The sequence below is a fragment of the Eucalyptus grandis genome, chromosome 2 (assembly GCF_016545825.1).
Source record: "Eucalyptus grandis isolate ANBG69807.140 chromosome 2, ASM1654582v1, whole genome shotgun sequence".
Lineage (NCBI taxonomy): Eukaryota > Viridiplantae > Streptophyta > Magnoliopsida > Myrtales > Myrtaceae > Eucalyptus > Eucalyptus grandis.
This window is the reverse complement of record NC_052613.1, coordinates 20368936-20390317: the sequence shown is the minus strand read 5'-3', so window position 1 is coordinate 20390317 and position 21382 is coordinate 20368936. Positions and strand designations below refer to the sequence as shown.

The 21382-nt window shown below is 38.1% G+C and overlaps 2 protein-coding genes across 2 annotated transcripts; one reads left to right on the top strand and one right to left on the bottom strand.

Annotated features, from left to right (window-relative positions):
- The first annotated feature begins 9946 nt into the window (after positions 1–9946).
- Positions 9947–11059, top strand: LOC104434730 (anaphase-promoting complex subunit 7). Its single transcript, XM_039303870.1, has 5 exons — positions 9947–10047; positions 10141–10286; positions 10375–10604; positions 10792–10852; positions 10973–11059. Exons 1-5 carry the CDS (start codon positions 9972–9974, stop codon positions 11057–11059), a joined length of 600 nt encoding a protein of 199 aa, XP_039159804.1. The 5' UTR covers positions 9947–9971.
- A 7765-nt stretch (positions 11060–18824) lies between these two features.
- Positions 18825–19546, bottom strand: LOC104425806 (monothiol glutaredoxin-S2). Its single transcript, XM_018865150.2, has one exon. It carries the CDS (start codon positions 19374–19376, stop codon positions 19065–19067), a length of 312 nt encoding a protein of 103 aa, XP_018720695.2. The 5' UTR covers positions 19377–19546; the 3' UTR covers positions 18825–19064.
- Positions 19547–21382: the final 1836 nt, after the last annotated feature.

Sequence of the window (21382 nt, the reverse complement as noted above, 5' to 3'; positions counted from 1 at the left end):
CGACACCAGCAGAAGGGGGAGAGAGAGGCGGAGCTGCGTGCGGCTGGACGAGCGACGGCCTCCGGCTGGGACGAACGGTGACAGTCGGAGCTGCTCTGGTTCACTGGTCTGCTGGGTTCCTCGCACGACCAGAAGAGATGGGGGAGAGAGAAGCAACAATGGGAGAGAAGGAGAAAAGGGGGGTCCGGTTCTCTCTCTCTCTCTCTCTTTCTCTCTCTCTCTCTTTGGTCACTCAAGCACATGGCCCACCATGACCTCATGGATGATGTCACCTTCCACTATCTCCCACAACCTCATTCCAATGGGTTCAATTTCATTTTCCGCCGTGGCATAAAATCTTGTACACTTAATTCAATCAATTCTCAATCAATTCCATCCAATTGAAGCTCAATTAAATTAACCCATGTGTCCTTGGCCTTCTCATGACATTTCCCCATCAAATGATCCAACTTGCATCCCGAAGATTCGATTAAAAACGGCCTTCTGACAATCTCGAACAAAAACGGCATTACTTTGCATTTCTGCCAAAAATCTCGGTTTGTAGAAAAATCTTCTGGAGATGAGTTGACATTCCTAAAATGAATTGTGACTTGACAGAACTTCCAATTTCTGTAATCGGGTTCAATTTCACGGTTAAATTCAATGCGGCGCGACTTTAGCGCGTCCTAATCTACCGGGTAGCTTTTAGGAATTTTCTGTGCAATTGACCTGTGGTTGATTATTCTCAAGCCACAAAGTGCATCTTCGACACATTGGCGACTTTTGATTGTCGTAGAAATCTTGAGGTTTCAAATACGGACACAGGGTACCAAAACGATAGAGAAATCGGTCTAGTGCCGATCAACAAGAATTGTGCAATTAGGTTGAATCACCCATACTGAATTACATGGTTCTGTTGAATCGACCTATCTCCGGTCTCTAATCGGTCTGTGCCGTAATGACCATTGCAGATTAGTACGGTCGAGCAGTCGTTTCATGGTCGAATTCTCAAGTCTATTGCGTTTAGATTCCTTAACGGCTTCACCTGATAGACTAGTTATCTCGTGAGTGATCAGTTCAGAGAAGAAAGCTATAGACGCGAAGATGAAATGCCCGACTTATTTAATTGAAACCAGAATTGGAAAATCGGGATGTCACAATCCGGGCTCGGGAAGGCAGTCAAAACGGGCCAAAACCGAGCTGCCATACCCATTTTCTTGGCTACTGTTCACGGTTGGACGAAGGGGTGCCAGTCGCTGGTCAGGCGCAGGAATGGCGGAGAGAGGCGGCGGTAGCTCAGGCGGCGACCGAGATGGACTTACAGTAAAGATAAATATATTCTTTAAAATTAGGGGTGACTGAGATGGACTGACCAAATCGGAAATCATTCAAACCGAACCAAGCCAGCTGGTTGGGTCTGGCTCTTGGAAGTGCCGATTTGGTTCTCGGTTCTTAAAAATGAAACCGGTGTTTAGGTGGTGATCGATTGCTTTTTATGTATTTATTTTGTGTTTAAAATGTCTCACGCATGCCTCCTCTCCTCTTTTAGTCTTTCCTTTTTGTCTCACGACACTCACAGCTACTCTTTTCTTATTGTATTCCCCTTTTTCTGGATCTCTTTCACCTCTCATGGAGTTTGAGGCATTCCCTCCTTTGAACTCAATTAGTTCCCAATTTCGGGGAAGCACCAAACTAGACCGTGAATTGATCACTCCTATTAAAGAAAAGGGATAAATGCACTAAGGTCCTAAGACTTGTAATGAAAGTGTCATAAAAGGGTAATTGAGTCTTAAAATTATTAAAAGTACAATCCAGTCCAAAAACTTATTGCGGAATTGCAATCGAATTCTAAAATTTTCACAAAGTGCAATCAAGTTTTAAAATTTATTACGAAAATGTAATCAAGTTCTAAAATTTTCAAAAAACATAATTAATGGAAGGACTTATTTGCACTAATTTGACAAGTTTTACGAACCAAATACAGTTTTCCCAAGTTTTAGTACTTAATTGCACTTCATGACAAGTTTAAGACTTAAAAATTTTAGTATTTAATACTTTCATGATAAGTTTTAAAATTTCAAATGCACTTATCCCTAAAAATAAAGAAGTTACAACTTAGATGAAGAAATTATTAAGAAACAAGATATTGATGGGACTGAACTTCCTCCCAAAGACAATGTACACGTGCTTCACAAAATTAGCATATCGAGATTCGATTGAGCCTTCGACCAATGATTTGATTCTCAATTGATTGTGGAAGAGCGGTTTGAAAACATAACGAACGAATTCTGGACGATGCTAGTGTCACTAAGAAATATGGAATCTTGGTTTTGTTAAGTGGCATGTCATGCTTTCAATGATTAGTTAAAAAAAAAAAAAAGTGGGACCCCAACACGAAGAATTTCCGTATGATTGAATACTCAAAAGGAGTTTAACTCGTGGTATAGCAAATCAAATCAAATTAAGTATAACATATTCTTGGCATGCCTATATCGGTCTCTACCAAATTGAAAGTAGCTTTTTTGACTTAGGGCTGCTGAGGGTTAAAGCATGCTTTCCTTCATCGTAGAAAACTTAGTCTTCGGCCACCACAGTTGCGCATGAGCCCGCATCTTGGAGTATGCGCGTGTGATTGCTTATTTATCTGTTCCTCGTTCTTCAACTCCACGCGCATTCCGCAAGTTATGTTATTCAAGTTTGCACGCTTTAAAAGGAGTGTTAAAAGTTTCTCACATTGTTTGCTTATTGGATTCATAACGAGACTATGTCCACATGTTCTTACCCGTAATGTCTTGTATTTTTTTGAGTTGGGCTGATCCCAACAGTGATTGTCCAATGTTCTAAGGATTGATAACAGGACTCCTATGGCCAATGACGATTAGCTGGATGCACAAAGAGTTTCTCGGAATGAAACCCTAATACCCTCGCTTGAGCCATAAATGAACAAAAATAATTGAATGGACGTTGAATGGAGTATGCATCTCTTTTGTAGTTCTTCAGTCCGTCTAAATTAGCCCAACAAGAAAGACCAAGGCCCCCTTCAGTAGCGGCTGCGATCTAACAAGTGATTGTTTGTGATATATGGTCTACAAAGTCCCATCATTCTCTTCTCCTTTTTTCTCCCGTGGAATAGAAAGATTTAAGAGGAATGACCATTGTTACTATTTGTACTTAGACCTTACCGTACGAGTCTCGTACCTGTTACAAATCTCTCCTCCTTATTCACCTCTATGTATATGTACACGATGTTTTGGTTGGGACGAACTCATGACCAATTATAAAAGTAACTGAGCATTTTGTTTCTCTTGAGGCATATCATATCAATGCATTAGCAACTCGAGTCATAGAACTACTATAAGCATGTTCATTTTGTGGGGAAGTTACACAAAGTTGCCCTAAACTTTGGGGGTAGCACACATTTGCCTCTGAACTTTCAGCTGTCACATAATACCTCCTGAAATTTCATTTTATAAATGCCATTAAACGTCGGTTATTTTTTTTTCTTAGAATGTGCCATATACATGACTTGGCATAAGAATAATGCAAGTGCCATAACTTTCGTACAATGCTCACTTGAATATAATTACTTTCTTTTTGCTCACTTCAGTGTCACAAATTTGAAAAGTCGATCACTTTAGTGCTATCAGTGATTTGCCTCGTTAGAAAATTCGATGTGGATGCTAATTATCTTACATGGCTTCACCAGTATTGACGTGGATAATTTTGTAATATTTTCTATGTTTTCTATTTTCTATTTTTATTTTCCTTTTTTGCACTTTTTTTCAAGGTTGGCGAAGGTCAGCAAGGCTCATCGGCGACCTTAGCTAGTTGTGAAGGCCTAGCCCTCAGCTACAAAGGCCTTAGGTGAGGCCAAGGCTTTTGCAGCCACACCGACTGAGGGTGAGGCGGCCACACCTAGTCTGGGCGATGCCTTCGCAATTGACAAGGGTTACTGGTGAACCTCATTGGCCCTGAAATAAAGGAAAAAAAAAATGAAAATTCAAAAAAAAATTGAAAATAAAAACATTAAAAATGCATGTCGAATGGAAAATTTCCACATAGGATGATTGATCGAAGTGGCACTCAAATGATTGATTTTACTCTGATGTGGCATTTAAGTGAAAAAAAATTATGGAACTCAAGTGAATGTTGTACGAAAATCATAAAAAAACTATTGATGTACTTTTCCCAATATGACTTTTAACGGTAAATATATTTTCATCTCATTTTTTAAGGAAATATTTTCTTTGCCCTAAATTGCTTAAAAAAATGAAAAACTATTGAAAGTGAGAGAAAAATGTATCGAGCAAATACTAATAATAGAAAAATAAAGTATTCTTATAATATTAAACACTAAAACTTCGTTAAAATTCAATAAATATAGCCACTTTACTAACTATCTATTATAAAATCATTCACACAAAATAAATAAAAACGAAAAATGCCTCCATAGCGAAAAGGTAAAATGAAAAAAAATGGTTGCTCATTATAGGGTTAATTAGTGTAATAAGTGACTGATAAATGACTATATTCTAAAAATTATATAAAAAAAACGATGTCCTCATTTATAATAGGAAATGGTAAATCGAAATGTAAGGTGATACTTTTAAATATTTTTTGTTAATCAATCAATTTGCATTAATTCACCATTTAAAAACACATATTGTATATCCAATTTTTGTAATTTTACCTTTTTGTTATTAAGGGATTTTTCCTTTTTACATAATTGTATTTCTTTTTATTTATAAAAATACCTTATTAGTTGTCAAATATATTCTTAAAATATTAACCAAATTTGATTTTAATATTATAAGTAATATATTTGTTCTGATATTAATATTTTAGTTAATATATTTTCTCCATTTTCTTTATTTTTTCATCCTTTAATAGAAACCAATAGTAAAAGAGAAATTTCCTTAAAGATAGATAAAAAAGAAAAAAGAAAACAGTTTCACCCCTTAAAAGTCGTTTGAATCGCACACACTAACAGAAAATATAATGCAATTTGAATGGCCAAAAGAAAATGAAAATTGTGGAGGAGATTGTGTAAATAGTTAAAAGTTTGGGGATAAACGTGCACTACCGTTAAAGCATGGCAGTGTTTTGAGTAATTTCCCGTATTTTTTCACAAATCATAGACTAGTGGGTTTGTGATTTATGAAAAATGAATGTGATGCTAATGACAACCTGTACACGACTCCAACAAATTTTGAATGTTTTGCCCTAAGTTTTTGATGATTTGCAATAACACGAATTACGACCTTAATTTGGTACATTGGTATTTTAGTCCAATACCACGTGACAATACTCCTGAATGGTTACATTGGGCAGAAGTACAGTACTAGTGTCAAAATTTGGCACAAAGGACACTTAAATATCAAAAGTCTCAAAAGGTATATTTAAGTGTCACTTTCTTTGAAAAATGAGATATTTAAGTGGTAATATCGATGAAAGGTGCTGGAAATCCAACATGACTTATTTTTAATAATATAAGTTGCCCCACGTGGTTCGTTAGAAAGCTGAGTCAGTAAAGAAGAGCCAAAACGATGTCGTTTTGCCTCTTCTTTAAATTTTAATATAAATATAAATATTAATTAATAATATTTTTTAACAAGAAAGAAAGAAGAAGCCCTTGACATCACTAGGAAGGGCCGGCGATGGTGGGGAGGCAGCGACGAGGGCTTGCATAGCCCTCGCCAATCGCTTTTGCAATCTTCTTCTTCTTCTTCATTGTTTTTTAATTATTATTATTTAGTTTTATGTTCAATTCAATTAATATTAAAATTTGAGGCAAAATGACAGTGTTTTTAGCTTATCTAGCCATGTTAGAGTGCAAAATGGCGTCGTTTTGCACTTATCTTGTCAGAAAAATACCACATTGGCATTTTGGCTAGAATTTTTCGTCGTTAGTACTTAATTGATCCATTTTGTTTTGATTTTGGTACTTAAGTGTATTTTTTTGAACTTTTGGTACTTAAATATCTTTCTATGCCAAGTTTTGGCACTTGATGTGCTCGGAACTTGATTACAATGTGTCCAACCAAACAAAGAGATGAAAATGATTCGGGGCCAACATATGAGTTGTTTTGCCATTGGTTGGGATGTGCATTTAAGGTTTGATACATTTGCCCTAGCCATATCATCAAATGGAGAATCCAAATGCAAGGTCATTAACATGTCTAGTCGACGCTAAATATTTAATCCAATCCATGTCAAATCCCCAATAAGAGATTTCTCTCCGCAACTCAAGTATGCACCTCAACAATATCCCTCTCCATGTGTGAGCTTCCTTTGTTAATCATACTCTCCCTTAATCCAAATATTCTTCTATGCTAACGTACTAAAGCCGAATCTCCGCTTGCTTGTCGCATGGGAGGACCGCAACGACTATATCATTCACATTTACTCTTGGTCTCTTCTGCAGTATTAAATTATCAAGGTTTCCTTCAAGACCGCATTATTACACCACAATACTCGCATACTCAAAAATTACATCGATCAACAGATTCCTTCTTTGAAATATTCCCCTTTGCAAGGGAAATATCTAGGGAGGGGCACGGGAGGTGAGGAATCCCTCTAGACTGGGGCAAATTTTCCTCGCAAAAATTGCCTCGCGGGGCATTAAGTAAGGCACAAGGCAAGTCAGGAGGCGAGGTGGGGAGGGGATGGCATTAGTCTTGCTCTGCCCCACCCCGGGAATCTACTGCCTTGGGATGGTTTTAGAAAAGATTTTTCTTTATTTATTTTGTTTATCTTATGTATTTGAGATAAAATGAATAAAAATATCAAAAAAGGACTCTAGGAGCAACCTTTTCTCATTACAAACCTTGATTTTATAGGGGATACAAGTTTGAAAAGTTCTCTAGGTAAGCAATGTTGGACGACTGTTCTCCATGTATTCCATCTTCACGTTGTCCCAAATTGACTATTTCGTGATCTTTGAAGCTTTTTCTGACTCTATTAAACCTACCTATAACTTCAATCATCCCAAAACCCACCCACGAGACCATCCGACCTTCATAAAGACTCCATTCATTTCCCGGAAAACATGACTTTTTAAGAAAATACTTTTCAAGAAACCACTTTCTGAAAAAATAACCATATTTTCCGTTGTTTGGCTGAAACCTGAAAATGTACTGGAAATTATTTTTGACTGTTTGGTAAGGAAAATCTTTTCCTCCATGCACCCCCTTTCAATAATGATGATGATGATGATGATGATGATGATGGTGATGGTGATGGTGATGGTGATGGTGATGGTGATGGTGATGATGGTGATGGTGATGGTGATGGTGATGGTGATGATGATGATGATGATGATGATGATAATTATTATTATATACTTTTAAAAATAGATTTTTAATTATTTTAATTATTTTTCTTTTTCTTTCTCTCCTTTCTTTTCTTCTTCATTGGCATGTCATCAACCACGGCGGCAAGCACCGATTGGCCACTAGCGAGCTGGAGCCTTGCCATAAGCCGGTGAGGCCAAGCTTGCTTGACGCCAACAAGCTCAAGCTGCCCAGATTCGACCATGTGGACAAGGCTCAAGCTTCGTTGGAGGTCGCTAGATACTTGCCAACATTTGACGACCTCGGCCGAGGCTCGAGCCTTGCCTAGGTGGTTGGATTTGGTGAGGCCCTAGCTCTTTCAAGCCTCACCCAGGTCATCGGAGCCTTGCTGATGTTTGGCAACCTTTGGCGAGGCTCGAGCTCCACCTAAGTTGTGCGATCTGGCAAGGCTTGAGCTCATTAGTGTCGAGCGAGCTTGGCTTCACCACAAGTTGGCTAGGCTTAACCCTGTTGGAATTTGGCGAGCTCAAGCCGCCGGCTTGTGGCAAGGCTCCAGCTCGCCCATGGTTAGTCCTCAGCTGCTGCCATGGCCGACAACCTACCAATGAAGAAGAAAAGAAAAAAGAAAGAAAGGAAAAGAAAAAAAGAGAAGAAATACAAAAGGAAAAAAATATTAAAAATTGATTTTTCAAAAAAATAAAAGGAAAATGTACTTGATGAATGAAAGTGAGGTGAAAGAAGGTATGGAAAATGCTTTCCTCTTTCTCAAAAATGGAAAACATTTTCTCAAATCTTAGAGGATTTTTTCCCTTCATGGAAAATGTTTTTTCTAACTAATTAATTTTCTATGAAACAAATGTCGGAAAATCTGAAAAACATTTTCCTGGAGTTATTTTTTGTGAAATGAATGGAGCCTAAAGGGCAACATAATTTTCACCCTTATGTGATTAAATTCATCTTATTTTTACTAAAAAGGCAAAATTATTCTCGATCATTTAATTGCAATTTGTTATGGTGGTCTCCTTCCTTATTTTATTTGTTTATTTTTATTTTTTTTATTTTGAATCTAATTGCCATAATTAGGCATTTCTTATGTTTTACTTTAGTATATTGTGGGTGCCCCATGTGTATTAAAAGCACTATGTCTCCAATACCAAAAAGAAAAAAAAAACATTATTTTTTATTTTTTATTTTTAGTATTTACTTCCATAAAAATCAAATTTTTAAAAAGAGAAATTTCCATGAAAATATGTATCAACTCTCTTAATTTATGTAATATCCTTGATTTCAACTCTAATTTTGGCCGACTAGTAGGCTAAAGCCTAGAGCGTTAATGGCGAGACTTGGCTTGAAACTAGTAGGCTAAAGCCTAGAACGTTAATGGTGAGACTTGGCTTGGTCATTCAGGGATCAACAACCCAAGGTCTGGTTATAGGGTATTTGGCCATGGAACGATTATTTGACTATAAGGATCGGTTGTGGGACGATCGTGTGGCATCATGGATTGGCGGACGGTCATAGTTGATTTTGCCTGGTCAATGCACCAGTAGCGGGTGATTCCGCCTAGTCATTGTATAGGGTGCGAACGACCTTGAGTTGATCCAAGACGACCATGGTTCAATTTTGGACTGACCAAGACTTATGGTGTAAAACCTTGGACTAGTCATAGAATCGGCTACAAGACTGGTTGACTAGCCCAAGGATTGACCACAAGACTGACCAAGTAGTATTGACCCATGGGCTAGCCCATGAATTGGTTAGAGAATCGACCAACTAGGCTAGAACCTAGCCAGCAAACCTAGTTGCGACCATTTTTCTCGATAAAGGGGAGCTGGAACTCGGTTTGGCCAATCAAACTAGGTTGTGTTTGACTTTGTTTGGACATAGCTTATGCATGAATCTCAGGCCAAATAAGGTTGTTGATCGCGGTCAAAATCGATTAATCCCCGTCCAATGATAAGGCATTCAAATCTTAGGTATTTTCCAAGTCTCATTTAACGTCTTTGTCACGTAGTTATTAAATGTATGTTGACTGAGGGTGGACACTTGACATGATAGGCCCTTGCTTTGGAAAACAAGTTTGAAACTTGGACTTTGTCTCGTTAATAAGGGGGACACCTTGGCCTAATTAGGAGGGTTCACACTTAGGGTTCACACTTAGGTCTTAGAAACTAAGTGCGAACAAATATGAACAATGCGAATATATTCAATGAAGTGTGGGCTACTAAGAAATATGTGTCCCTATAGCCTAGCCTAGCCATAACACTAAACTAAGTAGAAGATCTTGGAGGCCAAGAAAAGGACTACACACCCATTGGAAGAAGAAGCAAGCAAGTCAAGCCATCTTGGACAAGATAAGAGTGCATTAAATACATTTTGCTTTTAGTTATTTAATACTAAGATGAAGTGTTCAAGCTAATTGGAAACTTGGAAGATAAGAATACCCAACAATTAATACTTCTTGACCAGGTAGGACGCCTTTTTCTAACTAAGATTGATTTGATTTTCGAAATTATTGGACCCCTGCTATTTGCCAATTTTACACAGCTTCTTGTGCTTTGAATTTGAAGAAACTTCATTTATGAAAGCTATTTAAAAGATCCTGATAATAAGCTTCTGGTATAAATCTTGATCGGTCAATGTTAAATGTAATCTTCAAACTTATTTCTCTTGTGCTTGCAGGGAAACCTGTGTTTATCAATGGATAGGCCTGAAGCAGCTGTAGTTGCCTTCAGAGGAGCTCGAGAGTTGAGGCCTGATCTTCGTTCATATCAAGGTGTGTGGGAAACTACTTAGAATTTGTTGCAGCAAAGGTGTACATGTCTAATTCTTGACCGTCTGAGTGATTGGAAGCTTATTATCATTTCAGGTTTAGTTTGCTCTTATTTGGCATGCTCAAAAGTTAAAGAAGCCCTTTATACGGCCAGGGAAGCAATGAAAGCAATGCCTCAATCTGCAAGGGCTCTAAAATTGGTTGGAGATGTCCATGCTAGGAATCCTGGTGGTAGGGAGAAGGTATGTAAGTGTTTCGCAGACTGTTCTAGAATCTCCATTTCTTTTAACTAAGGTGAAGAAGTCTCTGAATAGCCTGGAGTGGTGATAGGCAAAAAAGTTCTATGAGTCAGCTCTTTGTCTCGAACCTGGTTACCTTGGAGCTGCATTAGCTTTGGCTGAACTGCATGTCATTGAGGGACGAAATGGAGATGCCGTCTCTCTTCTTGAGAGATATCTCAAGGACTGGGCAGATGACCGTCTTCATGTTAAGTTGGCTCAAGTTTTCTCTGCAACTAATATGCTGGAGGATGCGTTGGCCCATTATCAGGCTGCACTAAGGTTGTAATTTAATTAAAGGCATGCTCATTTTAGTTCTTGAAAATTCTTGATCCAGGCTTTTCAGTGGTACTACTAGATCCTTGCAAAAGAGGAAACAATACAGTTTGGGAAAAAAAAAAAAGATAAAAGAAAGATCAAGTTCGTGTCTTTATTGTTATATTCATGCTCTCTTCTCATTACAATTCAGGATCAACTCGCAGAATGAAGCTGCCAAGAAAGGATTGGACCGCTTGGAGAGACAGATGAAGGTGCGTCTTTAGCTCCCATGCAGTTTGGTGATGGAAAATCCTTCACTTATTCTCACTTCAGTAGAGAGAGCAGACCATTCCTGTGATGTGAGGCATTGACTGGGTGTTGGTTTCTTCTAGGGAGTGGATCCAGATGCACCTGACGAAGATGAAGAAAACGAGGTTGAGGATGCAGATGCAGATGTTGAGGAGACGGAGCTGCTATAATAGAAAGCCTGAACAATGTCATGCTTCAAACATGGAAGGACAGCTTTGTGAAGGTTAGGTCATCTGAATCTTTGATCAGGGCATTTGTGATCCTTTTGGAGCCAGAAAATGGAGATTCTTCTGCTTTTACTTTGATAATCATGAGCAGCGTCGTGACGGATGGTACAGATTTTTAGGTGAGTCCATGCGGTGCAAATGTTCGCAAAGGTCTGAAAAGCCCGCCTTATTCCTTCAATATGTGAATATAGTGTTGTCCATGAGCAGGTTCCAAATATAGTGCAGCACAGCTTTCTGTTCGCCTCTGAATTTGATGGACGTTCATGTGCCATGCAAAATACTTCTGTATACCATTCTACATTTGAGCCTTCCTGGGGTGGCTGAGTCTTTTTTGCTTGTGACAACTTGACTTAAATTTTAGCTGGTGATGCCTTGGCTAACTTCATTAAAAATGATAATTTCAAAATTAGTTATTTTATGTTATTTCTGTTAATGGCAATGATTAATTCAAAAAAATTCGATGCCGACGGCCTTGAAATGTGAAAATATGCTGATTTTTCTTTTTGGCCAAAATGGCGTGCCGTGTATGCACTTAAAAGAAGCAATATTTGAGGTATTTGCCTAAATTTGGTAGAATGTGGAGTCCGTTTTGAAATAAGGGTAGAAGTAGAATGTTCTCTCAAAAGAGAGCTTTGAGTTTGACTTTAAATAAGAGCTTGAAATAGTAGGATTAGTTTTCACTAAGAATTCGAAATAACCAGTTCGCCAAATCTTTACTGTCGGCTCTTTCCAATTGTTAGAGCAAATGTAACTTTGGCCATAATTTGCAACAGGGTAAAAAATGGGTAAAACCCTAAAAATAAAAAATCAAGAATCCTAAATTGAATTTTGATTGGAGTATGTGCATGAGGGAAAGACATCAACAGAGGCTCAGCTGCCAGCGCATGCTGTCCTTCCCTTTCTTGCTTAAATTACCAGAATCGGTCCTCGACACTGTGAAGTCATTGGAGGAAACGTTACAGAAGCTTTATCAACTGCATGAGCAAACCTGGCCACGGCTGAAACAAAAAATTAGCAAGAAAAGAACAATATAGGCCATTCCACATAGCTTTGTAAGACGATGAAGAAAAGAACCCGACTTTAATGGGATTGAGAGTGCCAACATAAGAGAAAATGCAAGAGAGAGCCCACCGCAGTACGGACTACAGTGCAATAGCATGGTTAAGATTTACAGATGCCGTTGACGAAAGAAGGATGAAGCTCTGCAGAAGAAACGGCCACAGATGGAGTCCAGGTCGCACCACGCTTGTGGAAACGGCAATTTTGCAGAGAGAGGAAGGAGAGAGTGAAATCAAAATCGGGACTTGAAGAACGCGAGGAGGCACAGTCTATGCGGATTTACCCATTCGATTTGTGATTTCTTTAGGATTTTACCCACTTTTGCAGAGTGCGGGACACCTGGAGTGCCATAACTTGGCACGCCGGGACACTTAAGTGCCATAACTTTAAAATGGTACACTTAAGTGCCATCATCGGAGTAAAATGGGACACTTAAGTGCCACTCCGGCGAAAATCCGGCCAAATGGCTGACGTGGCAATTTTCCGGCAAGTTTAGTCCAAAACGGCGTCGTTTTGCACGCGACGTGGCGGAGAAAACGCAAAACGACGCCGTTTCGTGTCTACGTGTAAATAATAATATAAAAATTAATTAAATTATAAAGTATTCAAAAATTAAAAAAAAGAAAAAATTAAGAAAAATTTAAAAGTTTTAAAAAATTAAGAAAATTAAAAAAAAAAAGGGGGAGGTCGAACGGGCGGTTGAGGGCGAGCCCTCGCCGTCGCCGCCTCCTCGCCGTTGCCGGGGTCGGGCCCTCGACGGAGGGGACGGCGGGGCGCGAGCCCTCGCCGGATCGCGGCGAGGGCCGCGACCCTCGCCCTGAACCGGGCGAGGCTCGCGGGCCCTCGCCGCTGGTCGGCCGGCCTCACCGCCCCCTCGGCCGGGCTTGGCGACCCGGCCGACCCTCCCCACTCCGTCGCCGGCCCTTCCCGGCGGCGGCGGGAGGCGGCGAGGGCCCGCGACCCATCGCCGGATCCGGGCGAGGGTCGCGGTCCACGCCCATCCGGCGAGGGTCGCGGCCTCGCCCGATCCGGCGAGGGCTCGCGGGCCTCGCCGCCTCCCCGCCGCCGCCGAGAAGGGCCGGCGACGGAGTGGGGAGGGTCGGCGAGGGCCCGCGAGCCCTCGCCCGATCCGGGCGAGGGTCGCGGCCCTCGCCGCGATCCGGCGAGGGCTTGCAGCCCTCGGCCGTCGGCCGGCGGGGCCGGCGACCCCGCCGACCCTCGCCCCTCCGTCTCCGTCGCCGGCCCTTCCCGGCGACGGCGGGAGGCGGCGGCGATGAGGGCTCACCCTCACCCGCCCGTTCGACCTCCCCCCTTTTTTAATTTTTTAAAATTTTCTTATTTTTTAAAATTTTTAAAATTTTTTAAAATTAAAATTTTTAAAATTTTCTTTTTTTTTTTATTTTTTTAATTTTTTAAAATTAAAATTTTTAAAATTTTCTTTTTTTTTTTTTTTAAATTTTTTTAATTTTTATGCTGATTTGGAGCTCCGGCGAGCCACGTAGGCAAAAAATAATAATAAAATATTGCCACGTAGGATTTCCGGCAAGGGTCGCCGGAGGTGGCACTTAAGTGTCCCACTCGAAAAAAAAAGTGGCACTTAAGTATACCGTTTTGAAGTTATGGCACCTAAGTGTCCCGGCGTGCCAAGTTATGGCACTTGTGGTGGACTTCTGCCCACTTTTGCAAATATTGGAAAAAATTACCCCATCTCCAATTAGATGAAGCTAACCTGCAAAGATTTCGTCAGTCGGTGAATTCAGGCCTTTATTTAAATTTTTCTTCCATAATGATGGTTCAAGGATCACATGACTGTTGGCCAGGAAGAAAATATCTTGGTTGGATTAATCATGTGAACAACATATTGATAGTTTAAGGATCACATGAATTTGTGCATGGGGTACCAGGGCTTTTAACCACCCGCCTGAATCACTGACCCTGCCTCTCTAGTTTGAATTTCATGATCTCTACTCTCTAGCTAAATCTATTGCTAAACTTCTTCAGAAACTGTTTAGCGTTCATACGCTCTTTTAGCTCCTAATGAGTCGGGGTCGTACCACGAACGGGCTGCAAGCGGTCTGGCGATAAGGCGATCAGGAGAGAGGGGGCGACGGGCCCGCTCATGATGCACGGGAAGAGCATTCAAATCGACGGCTCGGCGAATATCGTGAAGCCAAAAAAGCATCTGGGAGATTTTGATTGCTAGTTAATGTATTGGTAAGGCATAAATAATTCTGGATAAGCACCTATATAGGTGGATACTAAGTGGATCGCCAATGATACTTCCTACTCATCGTCTTTGGTAATTTCGCGAAAAAGGATTGCCCAATGGTCCTCCTTTTAAATTAATGGATGGTCCATGTCGAGTCGGTGCACGACAATTTGTTTTGAGTTATGAAAGAGAGAGTTTCCTTATGATGAGTGATAGGCTGTGAAAAGAGCATGTCTCTTGATATAACTTTTGCTCTCTTTAGACATCGCCGAACACATTAGGGAGAGATTATTGGTAGTCATTGAGAAACTTTAATACCACCAAAAATCTTAAATTGGTAAATATGCGACCGATTTATCCAATATTAATTTTTTGATCATGAAAAACCTCAAACTGATATGGTGGTGTGGCAAAATTAATTTTGGTAGTCATTAAGAAACTTTAATAAAAAAATCTTAAATTGGTAAATATACTTTATCCAAAATTAATTTTTTGATCAAAAAACCTCAAACTGATATGGTGGTGTGGCAAATTCACGTAGAAATTCATAGGATTAATACAATGAAATACCCCAAATTTCTGTTAAATTTGTTGTAGGTGTATTAGTTTGGGATTTTTCATAATATTTACCCCATGGATTTTCATGGCAATATACCACGTCATCATGTGTTATGCACAACAACAAATTTAATGGTAAAATCTGATAGAAGCTAACCGAGTGTAAATTTATCATGGGTGCATCGATATGAGGTTTTTTGTAGTCAAAAAATTAATTTGGGAAAAATTTGTCACATGTATACCATTTCGAGATTTTTTATGGTAAAAAAATTATTTTAGAGTAAATTTCTCACATGCGTACATGTTTAGAGTTTTTCATGGTAAAAAAATTAGTTTGGAGTAAATTTGTTATATATGTATCAATTTAGCATTTTTTGTGGTATTAACTAAAAAAAAATTATGCAAAACAGACAACTTATACAGTCGTAGCAAGACACAAGTGTGTTGCACGACTTGTAAGACCATATGTATTTTTTTTTAAAGATTATGTTAAATGTTGGTTGTTAAGTTAATTTGCATTTATTGATAATTAAAGTCAACCATTAGATGCACTGAAACGTTGTATTGTCTTGTTGCTTTCCAAAGTTCGTCGAAGTTAGCCTCTTTTCTATCAATGAGTCTAAACACCACCCAATTTTTTGATATTTTTTACAAAGTAACAACTGAGCTGAAATTGAAGCAATACCCAGACATCTAATTTCTTTCGTTAGATTTTTTGTTTTTTTTGAAATCACTAGTAATTGTTTTTGTTGATTTGTTAATACTCATTTTCCATCATTTTATACGATTGATTCATTTGTAAATATGTGTTGTTGGTTTTCTATGCCGATGGGTAACTTTTTAGTTGATAGTTTAGTACAAATTTAAAAATATAATGCACTTTATGATGAGGGTAGTTAGGCAAATTCCCTAAATGATTTTGAAGATCAACAAAATCTTTACATAGTGTTTTTATAATTTTGATGATAAATTTCCAGGTGCGGTGGTTGGAGCAAATATGTTCATTAAATTCAAGACACTAGTGAATCTGGTTCTCTACATCAATATATGAATATGAAGTACTGACACTCTTTGAGAGCTTTCGTATCGTGTCGGACAGTTAGACATGTGTCCAACATTCTCCCACACTCTTCGATACACAGTAAACGGGTGTCAGATTTTTCGACACTTGATCAACTCTCATGACATTCTCTGACACTTGAGTCCAAAATTTCGACATGTGAGTTTGGAATTTCAATATGCACGAGTCAATTTTATATATTTTCAATTAATAATGGGTCAAAATGTAGTAAAAATAATAAACGGAAAAAGAAGAAAAATCTAGTATTCTCTTCTCTTCTAATTCTCACTTTTTGTGACACACAATTTACTTCTCAAGTTTATCTTTTGTCTTTTTTTTTTCGACACGTGAGTCTAAAATGTGGATTGCTTGTTTTTTCTTTCAAGTTTTATGAATTATTGGAATTGAGTTAAATTTGTCAAATTGAAATAATGAATGATATTAACAAATAATGGATTAATATTTTTAGTGTAAATTCATTTAAGGCTCTTTTACTATTTATTTATTTATGTACTCAAATTAATTTTATTAAAATAATCATAAAATGATAATTTATCATGTATATATAAAACTACACAATGTGTCCAAATTATATATATATTTTATTTATTTTTATAAATGATGTATCGGCGTGTTGTGTTGTGTGGTGTCGTGTCGTGTTGTGTCGTGTGTTGGTGTCGGTCCTACTTAGAATATGATTATATCTTCTTAATCAGAGGCAAATGTGTAATTTGCAAGGATTATCGAGACAATCAAATGTTAGGAGAACTTTCCATATTTCCATATGATGTGAAGTGCAATGGCTAGTAAATTGGCCTAGATTTCTTTCTATACTTATTGATTATTTATGAGGGATAATATCCACGCAATCTTTCCCTATTGAAAAATAATTCTTGCAACAATCAATTGGAGATGAGACGCATTTTACAAATGAAGAACTCAACTTATGGAAACCTAAACTCTCTTGATGGGCAGCAAAATCAAGGGAGACTTAGATTCTTGGCATCCTAGGAGCAATCAAATTTTCTCGATTCATTCAAGTCCATTGGGTTGATTGCAAGAATAATTCTCAGAGTTTATGTCCAATGGTCGGCTAGGAGAACAAGGAGTATTAAAGGAGAAGGGGGAAAAAAAAGAACCGAAATCCTAAAATTCCAAAGTTTGAGAAAGCTTCGTTTTTACACACTCGTCTTTGTGAGCTTAACTTGTAATCTTTAGAGGTTGCTGTAGTAGTGTGAGATCAGAAGATTTGATCACACTTACTCGAGTCGAGAATACTTGGTTGTTGTAACCTTTGAGTGGTTCATTAGTGGAATCTAACCAAGGGTGTCGGCGGAGAGAATGGTCATAGGTTTATTATAAGCCGAACCACTATAATTGTTCTATGCATTTTTCTATTCCTTAAACTCTTATTTATTTCTTGTGATAGATTATTGCACACTGATAAGATTTGGTCACGCACAACTTGTCATTAGACGTTGTCCTATGGCAATATTAAATTCGATTATCTTTCAATTTCCACATATTCACCTATTCACCCCCTCTAAGTAATAGTTGTAGCCCTAACAATGGCCACCACTTATCATGCATTTACTTGAATATTAATTTATGAAGTACGGAAAATTGGATAATATTAAAATTACATTTTATTTTTATTTTTATTGTTATCTATCACACTATGTAATGATTGTTTTTATACATGCTAAAACTTATTTTTGTTGATTTTCTAATATTCATTTAATTTTTGTCAAATATGTACATCGATTAGAGATTATTTATCTAAATATGTATAGGAATAAGAGATTTGCTAGTATTAGAAATTTTCTATAGCAACCATAAAAGGCAAATTACTAGGTAAAGCTCGCACGTGAGCATGCCAAGTTGCTCACCCTCTCACAAGCTTTAACCACTTATAAAAATAAATTAGACGCTAAGATCGATATATGAAATTAATTTATGAAGTGTAGTGCATTGTAATAAATAGTTAGATAAGTGGGTCATATATAAGTACATATTAGATCCTCACCATGTCCCTTTGAAATTGATCTGGTTGTCGGATATAGCATGCCCACAATCATTTAGGTTTGAGATTTACGTTCTCCATCATGTGCATATTGATTACTTGATAAACCTAGATACCTTGAATGAAATAAAAGTGAGAGCTCTTTCTTGAGGAATAAAAATGAAATAATGAGTTGAACACTGACATTTTAACATGAAACAAGTTCTGCGGTGTAGCGATTTGTATAACACTTGTTTGACTAGTAGATTCCAACCTTGTTACGTTATTAATTTGGGATATAAAATTAAGGCACGTCAGAGCGAATATCTATGTATGATTATCCAGTTACTCTCGCCTTATATTACTTATTTATTGTTTGAATTGCTTGAACCTTTATGCCTGTCTGAAAAATTATGGAAAATCTTACACTTCTACAACCATAAATCCTACATCCTCTTAATTGCGACGTTTAGAATGGCATCATTTGTCTACGTTTTATATCACCGCATTAAAAAATCGCGATTTCAAATTTAGGGGTTACATCAATCAATTGCCACACTTCCATAATTAGTTGACGAATTCTTACTCATGTACTTAAAAGTTGTTAAGCCCCTTCAAAGGATCAATAATAGTTCACCTAAGTTAATGGTGCCTTCTATAAGTGAAAGTGAGTAGATCCAAACAAGTAAGATTTTGATGGGTAGAAAAGTTGACTGACTATCTAAATCAATGGAGATGGACGTGAGTTGTGAAACAAAGGTTATGCAAACTGTTTACTTAAAGTCAATTCTTTCCGAATACATATAAAAAAGTAGATATATATATAGCAAAACTGCGTCACTTTTATTGCTCAGATCAGACACAGGAGTCACCACAAAATGATACAAACCCCGTACAAGTTAGCATTTTGTCTAATATTAACTATGATAAGCTCTCTTCATAGTATGACCACACGTTCGACTAATATACCTATATTTCCAAACTCATGTGTACCAAAAACACACATTTGTTTATTTATTCTTCTTTCTTATTTGGCCGGATGAGACTGTCGATGAAATCTTTAAAGCCATAACGCTCCGGCGCGTTTGAGCATAGGGATCAAGGACCTACTGAGATGGAGGCTCATCACCTCATTGGCTCCACCGACAAGCTGGCCGCCGATGAACACAGCGGGGACTGCCGGGTTGCACCCGCGTCTCACAAGGGCTTGCTCGATCTCCTTGCCTCTCGGAATCTCATCTAGCTCGTGGACTGTAGGGTTCGCCCCAAAGTCGCAAAGAAGCGTCTTGATGGTGTGGCACATGCAACATGAGCTCTTGCTAAAGATCACTACCGGCTTCTCCGAGCTCATCTTGGCCACCAGATCTTCCATTGAGAAAAAAGATTCGAGATGTCGGAAGCTCCGAGAATGTCGACAAAAGCAAATTCCAGAGAGTGGTAATAAGCTAGAAGAGAGAGTAAAGTGATCTCTTGAAGTTTGGAATGTGATATAAGAGTTTCTTGTGTTATGTGGATTGCTTGAGGCTTCATGAGGGACGTGCTTATATAGATGTTTCAAGGAGGGTTCTGGGCTTGCGTGCGCGTGTGTGAGAGAGAGAATTTTCCTTTAGATATTTGGCTATTTTCACAAGGATTCTCAGGGAACTCTTGATCATTGCAACGTGGACAAGGACTTTTGAACTTGCACTGGAGAACAGAAGCTGCATACAAATGAATAAGATTCCTTCCATACGTAACAGAGGCAACATGTCCTTTGTACGGCTTCACGTTATATCTACTACATCCTTTATTTTCTTATTTTCGTAACATCTTATATCGTATGAGCATCCTCCATTTTACGGGCAATTTTATTTTTAGGCCAAGTATTTCTTCCCTCCTTTAGCAATTAAACCCATCTCCCTCATTTTCTTCTCAATACTAGCTACGGTTTATAATTTGGAAAGATTACTAATCAATTCGTGGATACCAAAATGTACTTTATCCATCATTTAAGTTCCTTTTTTTGCCCCCATTTGGCTCATTGTTGAAACAAGTTCTTTTCAACCACGGGAATTTTCTGCGTGTATATATCTTGGAGGCATCTGCTGAGTTGGAGAATGAAACTAGGGTTTATCCACTTGGGGACCCCCCCCTCTCTCTAAGATTCTCATTCTGTGTTCGATAAAGAGAATTGAGAAAGACCTGGTGATCATGCGCAAGGTATACATAAGATGAAAAGAAGAACAATGTGGTAAAAACAAGTACTCCTTTAGGAGAAGAACACCAACCAGATCAAATCAGACTCTACCCTATATCTTTTCCCAAGCCTTTATGTCCTAATAAAGAACAAGATTCTACCTACAGCGTTAGTGACTTTGGAAAGTCGAAATGTGTGACTTTGCCTTAACTAAAGAGGTATAACTCATCATGTGATTGTTAACTGCCTTGGATTTGAACTCGCATAAGATCATGGTCAAACTTTGGGAACCATGTTGGCTTTACTAGTCTATCTAACCACTTTTTGAAGTCAAGGAACAGTTTAAATTAAGGTTGATGCAAAGCTTTTACAAGGCCTATTTCTAGGCCAAAAGAGCATGAACAACTAATCACGCCTCTATCTTTCAGCTTAATATGTTAGGGTCATTTGGCCCAACGCTCATTTGAATGTGGTGTGAATCTACTTGTAGCTAGAAAGACTTGTATACGATTATTCATTTCTCATTCAGCCAACTCTTCTTTTTGTCATCTCTTCTACATATGATTTTTCAAGCAGACAATGCTAAAAGGTTATATAGTTTTCAACAAGAGCCAAGAGATCTGAGGTTTAATTCCTCATGCTTTATCATTATTCATCTTCGGATTTTCTTTATCTGTCATAAGTATTGACTATTTTCGACTCATATGTACTTAAGTTATTCACTATCATACCTCACAACTATCTAGTTCTTTGGGTTTAAAGCCTTCACCATCCCATGAATCTTTACGTGAGACGTTTTTACAAATATAAAATATATAATATTTCTCTAATAAATTCAACTTCTGGAGAAATTGATTACGTACTCAAATTTTTATTATGTCCTTATATATTATTGAACTTCACTTAGGAGTCATCATACACTCATGCTACCAAGTCCAGTTGAAAATTAATTCAACGAACTTAGACCTAGTCAAGGGTATCACAAAACTTTTTCTTGGATAAACAGTGCCTGATCATCTCAAAATAGACTAATTAGATGTTGATACTATGTCCTTAGCATAAAAAGTTCTCCCAAACTTTATCACTAACGAAAAATTCTAGATTGGAATTCCCTTGATTTGTATGACTAGGAGAATGTAAGGCACTAGGAATAATTAACCATAGTGTTATATCAGATAAGTCTGTTAAACTAAAAATTATCA